The 13,520-nt window shown below is 29.5% G+C and overlaps 2 protein-coding genes across 8 annotated transcripts; both read right to left on the bottom strand.

Annotated features, from left to right (window-relative positions):
- Positions 1–509: 509 nt before the first annotated feature.
- LOC114193871 (hydroxymethylglutaryl-CoA lyase, mitochondrial-like) lies at positions 510–5,102 on the bottom strand. 4 transcript variants are annotated; one of them, XM_028083838.2, is made up of 10 exons: positions 4,954–5,037; positions 4,226–4,280; positions 3,623–3,814; positions 3,293–3,482; positions 3,015–3,194; positions 2,711–2,791; positions 2,477–2,640; positions 1,894–2,030; positions 1,569–1,684; positions 510–912 (listed from the first exon to the last, which is right to left on the bottom strand). In XM_028083838.2, exons 3-10 carry the CDS (start codon positions 3,787–3,789, stop codon positions 667–669), a joined length of 1,281 nt encoding a protein of 426 aa, XP_027939639.1. In that variant the 5' UTR covers positions 3,790–3,814; positions 4,226–4,280; positions 4,954–5,037; the 3' UTR covers positions 510–666. The 4 variants fall into 4 exon arrangements, with proteins under 4 accessions (XP_027939639.1, XP_027939638.1, XP_085521504.1 ...); XM_028083837.2 differs by lacking the exon at positions 4,226–4,280 and having other exon boundaries at positions 4,954–5,102; XM_085665378.1 differs by lacking the exon at positions 4,954–5,037 and having other exon boundaries at positions 4,226–4,925.
- Positions 5,103–8,630: 3,528 nt separating this feature from the next.
- On the bottom strand, positions 8,631–12,100 carry LOC114193393 (octanoyltransferase). Of its 4 annotated transcripts, none has more exons than XR_003606262.2 (7): positions 11,886–12,100; positions 10,458–10,508; positions 10,308–10,380; positions 10,093–10,133; positions 9,312–9,371; positions 8,954–9,061; positions 8,631–8,800 (listed from the first exon to the last, which is right to left on the bottom strand). XR_003606262.2 is itself a non-coding variant. In XM_028083166.2 (6 exons), exons 1-6 carry the CDS (start codon positions 11,949–11,951, stop codon positions 9,008–9,010), a joined length of 345 nt encoding a protein of 114 aa, XP_027938967.2. In that variant the 5' UTR covers positions 11,952–12,100; the 3' UTR covers positions 8,830–9,007. The 4 variants fall into 4 exon arrangements, 2 of the variants coding, with proteins under 2 accessions (XP_027938967.2, XP_027938968.2); XR_003606263.2 differs by having other exon boundaries at positions 8,631–8,797; XM_028083166.2 differs by lacking the exon at positions 8,631–8,800 and having other exon boundaries at positions 8,830–9,061.
- Between the last annotated feature and the right edge of the window lie 1,420 nt (positions 12,101–13,520).

Here is a 13,520-nt window from a genome sequence, read left to right as displayed (position 1 = left end):
TGATACGTAGGAAGATGAAATCATCCTATGAGTGTTGTCAGATTCCTGTTGTCACGAGCTACTAAGAACATCATCACACAATGACACAAACTACAATTTCGTATTTCAAAAACACCAACACTGTCAAACATTAAAACTTCTTTATCAGCATGCTCGTAAAAGGGGTAACTATGTTTTTCTTGCTTTTCTAAAGTTTAACTTAAAGAACCCTAACTTGAATTTCCCAAGATAATTAACAACTTTGTTGTAGAAATTTAAAAATAAAATCTTCTTCTTAAAAGAAAAAAAAGAAAAAAGCATGGCCTACATGCAGAAAAATTGGAATATATAACTTGAGAATTGTGTTGACCTCGTTCTCTCAGTTAAACATTATAATATTTTGTATCTTTTAAAGGTACACTTCATATATCAGTTTCCTTTTATTTTTATTAATTAACACATTTGATCCTTTTAACTTCGTACATTTGATCTTTTGTTTTTACTTTCATTTAGTTTTAGAGACTAAAATATAATTTCAAAGACTAAATTAATTATTTACTTAGAAGTGATTCCAGAGTGAAGATGTTGTTGCAGAAGACGAAAGGAACATAATATATGTATGCAAATGCAGTGGTGAAGTGTGAGTAGTTGAAGCATGATAATGTAAATTCCTTTAGTGATAAACTCTTAAGAAGATGAATCAGTTGTGACTCGGTTGAAGGCAATGGCAGTTTTTGAAGTTGAAGGCCTTCCCAAATGGGTGCTGATAAAGTCACCAGCCATCACAAGTTTTGGAAGGTCAACGTTGGTTTTCACACCAATTCCATTCAACATGTACACAACATCTTCACTCGCAACATTCCCAGAAGCTCCTTTAGCATATGGACACCCACCAAGCCCAGCAACTGACGAATCCACTATGCTAATCCCCATCTGTTCACAAATAAATCATTATTCCTTTTCTTCACGGTGCCAAAAAAAAAAGGTTTAATTAGTAATTTGATCTCTGTAGTTTGTTCCTTATATTTGTTTTTGACTCAATACAGTCGTTATTTTTGTATAAAAACTCGATGTCGTCTGATTTGTTAAATTGGTGTTAATACTCTTTGGAAGTGTCACTTGTCAAAATTTAGGTCTAACACGTGTCAAAATCTGATTCTAACACATGGCACCTTTCAAGTAGAAGATGACCTAGATTTTAATACGCGACAGACCCAGATTTTGAGACATGATACCTCCAAATGATGTTAACATCAATTTAATAGAATGATCACATCAAAATCTTTTTATAAAAATAAGGACTCAATTGAGTCTTTTTCAAATACCGAATCAAAGGCTTAAATATGACCAAATTAATAATTAAGACATAAAAAGTACAGTTCAACCATAACCAAACATGTTACATATGTAATGAGGTTGAGGTCCATATAACATTGGACTAAAGTATAACTATTTTTCTTACTGTCATGCATTTACTCCAGTGTTCCTTTTGCTTATTCTTTCTCAAAAAATCATAATGAAACAAGTAATAAACTGAACAAGTTTTACACAGTGAAAGGTCGAACCAAGCAATTTAGTTGAGGACTTACTTGAAGGGACACAAGTATATTTGGAAGGGATTGGCCATAAGTGTCATGGAAATGGACAGCTAGTTTCTCTATTGGAACAACACCCATCACAGCCAAAAGCATAGGAACTACACTTCCTGAATATAACACAATGAATATGACACAATATAAGTTTACAAGGAGCCAATAACAAAGTCTCAGTAAAAGACAGAAAAAAGACACTTAGTTTTACATTCATCCACCTTATCAAGTTCATACACAGAAAGGTCTACAACAATAGAGAATCTTGTCTATGAAGCATAGATTGCTCAAACTTCCAAAGTTCAGAACTCATCTAAGTTGTTACCTGGTGTGCCAACTCCAATTGTGTCAGCGAGGGAGATTTCAAAGCAACCCATATCATGAAGTTCTTTAGCAACATATGCCACTTTTGAGGGAGGGATTAGTCCTTCTACCGGGCATCCAACAACACATGATACATACCTATCACGTTTCAATATAAAGAAATTGATTGTCATATGGAATAAGAGAATAGAAAAAGTGAAGGTTTTTATTTTGTGGAGTTTCATTAAGAAGAGATTATATATATGCGACATAAGTCCAACTCATTTAAGGGATTGTCACCACTTTTAACGCAAAATCTCAAGACAACAGGTTTATTGGTTTTTGTTCTTATTTGTCTGACTTTGTCAGTCATTTTTACTCAATATATGACATAGACTCACATTTAGATTATTCTCAACAAAAGAACGTTGTGTCAGCAAAATCTACAATATCAACTAATATGACACTTTCATGCATCCAACTAGTGGACATTGACCTTGACCTTGCCACCTTTTGCAAGGTTTTACCCATTGCAGATATTGAAGCAGACAGTGATATCTTATGATGTAATCTTAGAATGATTAAGAAGAAAAATAAAGGCATACCCTCGAACAGGAATTGAGAGTTGTTTAGCAGCACGAATAACAGCTCGGTAACGAGCAAGGCTTTCTTCAATACTACAATTAATGTTGGATTTTGAAAATGATTCAGAAGCTGATGCAAAAACAGCAACTTCTCTGGCACCAGCAGCTACTGCAGCTTCAAAACCCTACAAATGTAACATGTCAGAGATCTGAATATAAATCGTATGGTTTATGGCTTTATCAAGATATTTGTACCTTTAAATTAGGGGTCAGAACTGGCATTCTGATGCTTCCTAAGTTATTTACCGCTTGCATTACATCCTTTGCATCAGCCAACTATAAGATAAAGAAAGAAACGTAATTGAAGTCATTAGCTTTTGTTCAATGCAAGATATTCAAACATTGTACAATTGAATGACTTTTATCCAACAGAAGCCACGAGATCCATGAGATTGAGAACTAATTTCAGATACAAGCACTTTGGTACAAATTTACTTCAACCAACACTCTTTAAAATCATCAATATCAATTTAGCACAAATAAGGTAAAACAGTTGTACCTGAGGGACCCATTTGGGAGACACAAAACTTGTAGCCTCAATAACAGATAACCCTGTAGAAGCTAGTCTATGAATCAATTCAATCTTTACAGCTGTAGGCACAATGTTCTTCTCATTTTGTAATCCATCCCTTGGACCAACTTCTACTATCTTAACAAACTTTGGTATATTGTTCAGAAACTGCATCAAGCCATTATCCAATTAAAAATTTAACAAAGAGGGGTAGCTGAAAACTTGAATAAAGAACACTGAAAACAATACAGCAGCCACTGAATTACCTTATATGCCAAACCTTGCAAATCTTTGGTATAGCATTTTGGACTGCTTTGGCTATCAGAGAATGAATCATCAGTCATCCCAAATTTCATTGATTTCCTCCCTTTGGTCATAGTCTTCTGAGTGAAGGAGTTATCTTGGGATAAGTCTCTTGTTTGTCTTTTCCATGGGAATGTCTCTTCATCATCTTCACTACATAAAGATACAAGGTACTATGATATAGTAGGCAGGTAAAAATCAAAGACTATATATACAATGAAAGTGATAAAAGTTGAATTGTAAAGCAATGAAATGTCTCAAGTCTCTAGCATGAATTGCAATATATGACTCACTTGCAGCTGTTAGATGTGCTGCAAATTCGTCCTTCAATCCAGCAGTTTCCCATGCCCAAATTCTCTACTCTGGGACGACAAGCCCCAGATGAGAACCTCTGAATCCTATCAATGGTGTTCATACTTGGTAACTTGTCAAGACCAAGTGGTTCCTCCAAACTTGACATGGTGAAGTGGTTGGGTTAAAGGGAGCTACCAAAAGATATCAGAGAGTAAGTAATGTGTATGAAGAACCTGTTCAAACTCAACTTAGCTATTTTCATCTGCATATCATGCTTCTATTTATCTTCGCAGAAAGAGAGTCAGTGGCAAGTAATACTGTTCCGGATTGAGATTTTGCTTCATAATCAGTTAAAATTGCAAGATAAATAAGTTTCCCTTTAAGAAATCCATTTACTACATATAAAAAACAGTTAAAAAAAAAGAATCATAGTTAGTTGCAGTTGATTTTGAAGTGATATGATTCATGTTTAGATGTTTTAATTCTAAAAGTATGTCAGCAGTAAAACTGAATAATTATCTCAGTTCCAAAAATAAATTCTTGAAGCAAAATCAAAATCATCATGAAACCTAACAAGTAAATCCAAACATTAGACAGCATACCAACGTGGTTGCAAATCATCTAACGTGAATCCAAACATATGGGGACAATGTTTGTCTGAGCATGTGGAAAAGGAGGGAAATGAAATGAGTTAGACAGAAGAAATGTTCAAATTTTCGATACTCGTATCCTCGTTTCATTGTAGTGGGCAAAAAATCACTTCCAACTTGCTTTGGTGCAATAATGAGGGCCAAAATTAGTGGTTGTAATGTAAAGGAGTTTCTTTCTCCACTTACAACCTTTCCGCATTTTGCAAAAGCACGTTTGAAGTGATTTTCGTTCCTCATTTTCCACCGATTCAAATAAGGATAGCCATGGTCACAAAAATGGTGACCAATAATAATCAGCCACAAGGTTATAAAAATTTGCTTGTTCTGTTCTTAGTATCTCAACATCAAATCAAAACCTTTTTAAATGGAAAGCAGAGTATAAATGAGAAAATGCATCCCTTCTAAGATCATCATGAAGATAAACTATGCTTCTGGGAATTTTAATAGCTGCTGATCACAGCTGACAAAAAAAATAAATCTAGAGCAAGAACTCAGTGGAAACTTGAAACCCAATTCCACAAAAAAATTAAACTTCGAAAAATGGGCATTCAATGGAAAACAACCATGCTCAATGAATAACCCAGAAGAAGACAAATTTATGTTTTTTCTTGTAATTTTGAGAGTTTGTTTGGCAAGTTCATATGAGGGGGAAGAAAATAGAAAATGGGAAACAAACAGACCTGAAAAAGTGTAGAGAGGAAAACCAAGAAATTGGGGAGAATGGAAAGAGGAAGAGGAGGTAGATGAAGAAGAAGAGTAGGAACAAAGGGAAATGACATTGACTTTTTATTTGATTATTTGAATTGAATGAAGACAGAGAAAGAAGAACAAGTTTTCAGTTGGTAGTTAGGTCACTAGTTAGTTTAGGTCACTAAGGTTTTAAAATAAACAAAGGTGTCTTTGATACAAAGAATTGCTTTGAAAAGAATCACTTTTTTTTTTCCTTTACAAAACACTTATTTCATAGCTCACACTCTTCCTTCAGTTGAATACAATTCTTATGAATGAGACAAAACTTTATGCACACTTCAAACTTAAAAGTGAAACTACTTTTGCTAAACTACAACAATTTTTTTATACCAAAGTTTTTCTTTTTCTCTCTGAAAATGCTTTTTTAGAGAAATTTATCTAAACATACTTTTAGTATATTTTCACAACCATATGCATAGATTGAGTGAAAAAATTGTCACCCTCTTTAAAAAATCCTTGTTCATTAATAAATGATGGATTTTTCTATTATGTTACAACTAATACATATTTAGTTTATTGTAGTAATATCAATAAATGTAAATATATTATTAATATTTAAAATTTAGTGTAATAATTATATTAAAAGTAATAATTAATTCAATATATAAAATTATACAAAAAGTAGCATATTTAGGGTTTTCATTTCAATATCCTAGAATAATGATCACTATCCTGTATCACTACTTAATTCTATTCTAATAACAATAGTGAAGTCAAATGTGTTGTAAAGTATAGCTATTTTTCTTACTCTTTTTTTAATTACAGTTATATTTCTAAAGAAAAAGAAAATATTTTTGTTTTGAAATGTATCAATTAATTAAAATAATTAACATTATACAAAAAGGTTGTTAACAATTGAAATAAGTATTCTCTGTTGTTATTCTTTTTTAAAGATTTTCGTTTTTAAATGATGTTTTTTTTATTGGTATTCTTTATAATTTATTTTTGATTTGTTATTAGTGTTATACCATCTTAATTAATAATATTTATGTTATCCGCATTTATAATATTAATGTCAAATTTTCATTTTGTGTTATGCATTCATTTCAAAATTAAACAATAATTTTCAACACATATTTATTATATTAACTAAATTATAATTTAGTTTTTGATGCATACATATATACTAAAAATTAATATCTTATTAAATAATATTCAGTTTAATTTTATATTTACCCTTTTATTATGTTATTGATAATACATTAAGTTTTACAGATGTCATTAACAAAATTCAAAATATAAAAATATATTTTCAATTTTTATAATATATATAATTCACTACAATTGAATAACTTAAAAATTTTGTTGTATTTAAAAAAAATAATCAAAATTCAGTTCCTCAAAATTTCCGTTGCTGCCAAATTCTTAACGCCAGAAGATACAAAACAAAACCATTTTGGTTTCTTATAATTGAAAAAGGAGACAGTGTGCAACACGATTGGTCCTGTGATATACCAAATCATTTGAGAGTCTCTTTAATTTTTTCAACTTCCTTTAGTTTTATCTTAGGTCAACAAACTATTTTAACATATTTTAAAAAAAGTAAACATAAAATCAAAGAAATTCAATTAAAAATTGAATATATATTTATCTAAATTTAGTTCTTACTAATAAAATTAATTATAATTATAAATGCAATGATATTTTTAAAAATTAAAAATTATTTTTTGAAATTTTAAAATAAAATTATTATTTTACAAAATAGATGTGCGGTAATTCTAACTCTAATTTAATTCATGTTTAGTTAGTTAGGTTGGAGTATCTGGACACGTTTTTTGCACAAGATTTATGATCTCAAAGACAAACGTTTTTAGGTTGAGTTCTAAGGAGAGAGTATTCCTACACACATTTATACGGAATGGAAGGTGGAATGGGTATAGGTATAGATTTTATAGGATAAGTATTAAAATATTTATATAAATATATATATATATATATATCAATTTTAAAAAAATAATATCATATTTATATTCATATCCATGATTAACGTGAGAATTCACATTAAAATCAATAAAAATTCACACAATACCAATACCTATAATAGATTTATTTATCATCCTTAACCACTATCTATAAAGAATAGTAGCATAGATTTAATGCAAGATATCACATTATTTTGTTTAAATAAATTTCAATATAAAGGATTACGTTAATTTTATTTTAAATAAAGTTAAAATCAAATTGAAAGCCTTTTAAAAAACATTAGAAAAACGTGGAATAGAGATAAATGTGTATTTGTCTTAATATAGTTTAAGAACTTTTCACTCATGTTAAACATATTTTTGCAGGTCTAAGTTGTTAAATATTATAGGGCAAAGTAAAAGGTGGTGATTTTTGAAGTTTTTGTCTGTGTATTTCTACGAAATAAAAGGCCATAAATTCGGTGGAAGCAAATGCCATTCTTTCCACACCACCGACCAACTATAGCAATATAGAATGAAATTATGATAGATAATTTTATAAAACATAGATATGGTTTTGTTATTTTTATTTGTAAAAGTTATACTTCGCTTTCTTAAGATAGGAAAGGTATAATAAATGAATGATAGTTGTGTAAGAATTATATAAACCGTGATTTTCTTTTAAGTAGTGATAACACATTTAAACCGATTAGATAAATAAAAATGTTAACCCTTATCAAGGATTTCCATGGGAGGCTTGTACATTTTCTAAAAGCAATAAAAGTATAATGAAGAATTTGAATAGATGAATGTAGTTCAAAGACAAGGTAAAGTTAGAGATAACCAATTGATTGATTATTTATATATAATTGTGCTTAAAGAAAGGGAAAATATATTTTAGAAGAAAAGGAAAAAATGACTAAGCACCAAAAAATAAGGTTTGATTGATAATGAAGTTATTGGAAGAGAAAGAGAAGAGGAATTGGTAGTATATTATGTATGGAAAATGCTTTGAATTCAAAATAGTTAAAAAAAAAAAGTTTTTAAAAAACTTTTCATTTAAGACACTCACGAACATGTAGGGTAAAATTTACATTTCTAAAGAAAAGTTTAGTAACTTTTTTTTTCATATGATATTTTTCAACTTCATTCCTATTTTTTTAAGATGAGTCAATAATAATTTTTTTTCTTATAAATTAATGGTGACATAGTGACAATTGACATTAATTGTTCATGTCACATGTTATCCCTCTCCATACCATATATTATTATTTAACATTATCACTATAAATTTGATAAAAAAAAGTAAATAATTTTATAAAACATCAATATCTTGATCATTAAAGAGGTTGTTGGCTTGTCCACTTTAGCCTATGCTGATTTTATAAGTAATGGTACCAGTGGAATTTTGTGGATCAATTTTAGACCAAGTTACTCCAAGGAAAAAAAAATTGTTAGTTAATTTATAATTTTTTATATAATTTTCGAAATCATTATTTTTTAGACTAATTTAAATTTATATAAAAAAATGTTATTTAGTGACAGTTGCCCATTAACTGTTACCATCATTAATGACTTGCCATAACCCAAAAGACAAGATACATATGAACATGACACAGACACGTTTCAATAATAAATTCAAAATAGTTTTTATTTTTTATAAATTAAAAATAAATTAAAGATAACTTTAAAAAGTAGATAAAAAGTGAAAAACTTTTGTAAGCACTTATAACATGCAACATGTCTTTTCTGTTTTCTGTTTACAGTTACAATACTCGAGAATGTACAAATTGTGTAAGTATCAATGCCAACAAACAGAGTTAATGGATGATGCTGACACGATCAGAATGACACCGAATGATGGAAACTCCAGCTTCTAGGCACATAAAAACGAAGTTCAAACAATTGAAATGAAGAAAAAAGATATATTAGTTCTTAATATTACAAAAGTAATAATAACTACAGATAAAAATTAAAAGGTCACAGGTATAAAATTATAAAATACTTTGATACAGTACAAAAGAATTACAATGGCCGATTGTTGAATCACAAGGAAAATGTTGAAAGCATATTCTTTGGAACTCTAGGATGATTTTAAGAAGCTTCGAGCAGCATCCAAACCCAACTCTTCATTCACCTAAAAGATCAAATATAATGGAAAACATAAAATCAAACAACAAAAATTTTCGTTAAATGCAATACTATTACGGAAACAGTTTCTATTTATTGCATTAGAAGCAACATTTTTAGTCTCTTTTCCCCTTTTTGCATTATCTGTAATTTCAGGGAGAAAATCTATTACTTTCTACTTTCAACTTGTGTAAGATATATTTTTGGTAGTGTTTATTATGGAACAATGACATATATGAAACTTAATTGGCACATACTAGTTTCTTATGGATTTGTCTGAATGCCTTGCAAAATCTCTCTGCTTCTTCTGCACCCACCTGTTGGAACATGACAATCAATGAGCTGAGTTTCACTAAAAGCATAATTGACAGCTTTATTTAATAATGACAGGAAATATCATGGATTCTCAATAACATCATCAAATATCACCACTGTCTGCAGTGCTTGCAATGGTTTAAGGGTAAATTATAGTTTGTCAAAAACAGATTTACAAAATAGAGAAGTTGCCTGTGAGTAACATTCATTCATGCACAAAATAATACGAATGTTTCTCTCCTATAACCAAAACGACAAAATCCCATTACATTGGAATGCTTCTATCCTTATCTCTACAAAATAAAGGTCCAACATTAAATGAAAATTCAACTGGGAAAATCAAGTAAACCAGATTACTGTTGTCCCAAGGGAAGGAGGCAATGATGCAAAACAGCTGATATATTGATATACCATATGGGACTCCAAATAATAATAATAATAATAATATGGAAAATACAAATTTTGGGTTTGATCAAGAAAATAGTAAGCAATTGACACAAATAAAATCCAATGCATCCCTTCATATGTCAAACTCCTCTTATGGAAGGGTAGGTTAAGCCATGTATGCATCTAAGACATGCCATTATTTCCCATTAAAACTTCAATATTCACATAATCAGCTTCAAACTTGATAAGGGTGTAAACAAATTTCTGATAATGTGCAATGATGCTAATTCTGGAACAAATTTCTATGCATATAATAACAGGTAAATTTTAGAATACCTTCCTAGCAGCCTCCGTCTTTAGCTTGCTCCAAAATGAATCTGTACATTTGAAGAATTCACACAAGAATAGTATGCATTAATTTTTCAAAAACATTATTCTGTTTCCTACAAGTTATAACCAAAATAAATAAATATATTGCCATGCAACTCAAGGATGTTGATGTGCTTTCTAGAAAACTGAAGTTGATAAAAACGTCCCAAAGATAGTGGTACCATGTTGATCAAGTCCTTGCTTCTCAGAATCCTTATTTTCCTTTTCATCCCATGCATCTTGCCATTCCTTTACCTGAAGATACAAATTCGTTAGCTAACAATATATGCAAACATCCATGCATATAACAGATGCAGGTTCAGCATTACCACCTCATTCTGTGCTACCCCAGATGGAATTTGTCTGGATGACGCTGCTTCTGCCTGCAATTTAACTGTTATCAATTTGGTACTTGAATGCATTCTCAGATATAATTCGTAAATTATTTTAGCTAAGAAACACAAATTTTGAATTATCCGTATCTCAATTTCAGAAAATGCCACTCAAAGGAGTAAAGGCACTTAAGGTACAGAAAACCAATTCATTCGTATAAAATAAAACGTCAGCATTGTGGACACTACATATGTAAGTGGACAAAAAGTGGGAAATTATTCCAATCTTTGTATCGAATAAAAAATAAGAATAAGATGAGCATGTACGTTAACATCATCCTAGCAACTGTTAGGCAATCTTCATAATCCAAACTTCGCAAAAAGGAGGCACAGATAGAGAAGGAGAAAGGTCAAGATTTTGTCTTTAAAATAGGTCAAGTAGCATGTGGATTAACATCATCCTAGCATTTCCCATTCATCAACCAACACAGAACAAAATAGTTAAATTAAATGATCCTTCAAACCACAACAAGCAAGAGAAAACTTTTGGATTTCAGTATCTTCAAATTGTTTCAATGAAGTTCAAAAGTTGGCGCAGAATACTATGACATTTGTAATTTTCTATAAAACAAGTATCATAATATGAAAAAGACAAGGAACACACAAAGGAAGGAGGATGAGCTATCCTCCTAAACGACTAAATAATAATAGTAGAATAAAAGAGTACAATACAACAAGGAAACTTGAAAGTATTCAGAACAGATGTTCCCTTATAAAAGCATGAGAAGGGACCCAGGTAAAATCCATGAATTGAATACAGCCTTGTCCCATGAAAACTCCACAGAGATGAATATCCTTAAACATAAAATCAATCCATTTCAACGAAATACACCATTGATTTGCAAAAATCGATAGTCTTACGCTCACTGCTCTCTATTCCTACCAAAGCCTCTGGCTTCAATCCAAGGTAAAACTGAGTACATCTTTTCTAAAATTATCTTTCAACTCGATTAGTATATAACTAAAATACCCAACTTCACCACTAAAACTGAAACCATATATTTCTTACCGATAAAGTCCACCCAATTCATTCTTGGACCTTGCCAAGATCTCATACCAAACCCTTCTCGTGTTTTATGGTATTCGTAACCTAAACCTTTCACCTCAAATTTCCTCAAGAATTGAGACACTAAAATACATCAATCTGCACTACCACCTTAAAGCAACATCAAAGCCAAAATGGATTTGATTGCATTAGAGAGAAGCATTACATGAAATGCGAAAATCATAACATGGGTCTCTGAAAGATCGAAACTTTAACCAACAGAGAAGCCAGATTGCTAATGCAGCGTTATAGAGATAGAAAAATTAAAGAGAAGGCATACAATTGTAAACCCTAAACAGAGAGAGAGAGGGAGAAAAAGGTACAGGGTAATCGCGAGAACGAACAACGGGGAAGAGTTGGAGAAGGCGTTGAAATTCAGCTTCATCCATGCTTGCACTGGAAACCCTTCTTTCTTCTAATTCTTCGTCTTCTTGAAGGAGAAGACTTCACTGAGAACGGAGAAACGCAACCTCACTCACTATGATTATTGCTTTTTATTGTATGATCATTTCAATTGTTTTGAAAGTGGTGTATATAATTTGTATTAATGGTTTTAATAAAGGATTAATTACATTTTAAACGATTCATTTCAAAATTTTCAGTTAATTCTTTATTAATTTTTTTTAATTAGATAACATAAATTAAACAAAATACAACTAATATAAATCCATAATAAATTTATTATTTTAATTGCAACATACGAAATCTGGAATAACTTTTATATCATCATTTATTATAATCAAAACAGGTTGTCGTGAATCGTGATCACTTATTTCTCACCACTATTACAAAATCTCATAATTTGTAATAAGTAAAATTATAGAATAAAATAAGAATCACTTCATTTATTTAACAAAAGAAATTAGACAATAAAAACTCAATTAAAACATTAATTTTTTAAATATTTAATAAATATTTTTTCAATAAAAAACAATTAAAAATACTTAAATTTATAAAAAATAAAAATTAATTAAGTTTTTAATAAATTACTTAATCTTAATTTCAAACTACTTAATCTAATTCTGTTTATGTTTAACTATGAATGAATTTCGTAAAAAAATGAATATTTATTTATTTTAATATTTAAAATATATCATAATTAAATTTATTATTGATAAATTTAATATATTTACTCTTATAGTTTTCTCTACTTTCTTTAAATTATTTAGCTTCTTTACTTTTACATAAAAATAATAATGATAAAAGATACAAATAAAAAATATTTATTTATCATTTCCTTAATTTACCAATCTTAACAACATAAAATTATATTAAAAAATAATAATTTTTTTCGTATCTGTTATTCCTCTCAATTTCATTGTTTTTCCTTCACTTGTTCACACAATCAAACAAATAAAAAAAAAAAAGAAGAAATAAAAGTATTTATTTTATCATTTTTCTTTATTCTATCAATCTAAACAACGTAAAGTTATATTAAAAATTCCTTAAAAATTGTATCTAAAAGTCAAAACTCAAATATAAAATTATTTGGTGAAAAATGTTGATATTTAGTTAAAGAAGTCACCTTCAAATCCGAGTCATCAAATTATAATGCAAAAATAGCACACGAAAAAATACAATTGAATGAGCTTTCATTTGACAAACTACGATTATTTTCATTAGAGTTGTTTATAATAATTGTTTAATTAAATATTGTTACTTAACATACGATATTATAAATGATAATTCAGAATGTTCCATGTCGGCGTTGCCATCATTAAGTTCTTTTTTAAATTGTCAGAAGAACAATTTTACTATTAATAATGGGACAACTATGCGTACAATCTTATTTTTACTCAAAATTATAAATTTATTTTAGTAACTTGCATAAGATTGATATTAGAGGTTGACACGAGTTGCCAGATGAAATTCAATTTGTTTAAAAAATACGACATTCTTTTCTTCTCAATATTATACGTTGCTTTGAAAGTTTTAATTTATGAAGAAACATCTGTTGC

This window comes from Vigna unguiculata, chromosome 8 (assembly GCF_037176805.1).
Source record: "Vigna unguiculata cultivar grain cowpea cultivar isolate G323 ecotype 2 chromosome 8, ASM3717680v1, whole genome shotgun sequence".
Classification (NCBI taxonomy): domain Eukaryota; kingdom Viridiplantae; phylum Streptophyta; class Magnoliopsida; order Fabales; family Fabaceae; genus Vigna; species Vigna unguiculata.
This window is presented reverse-complemented; position numbering and strand designations above follow the sequence as displayed.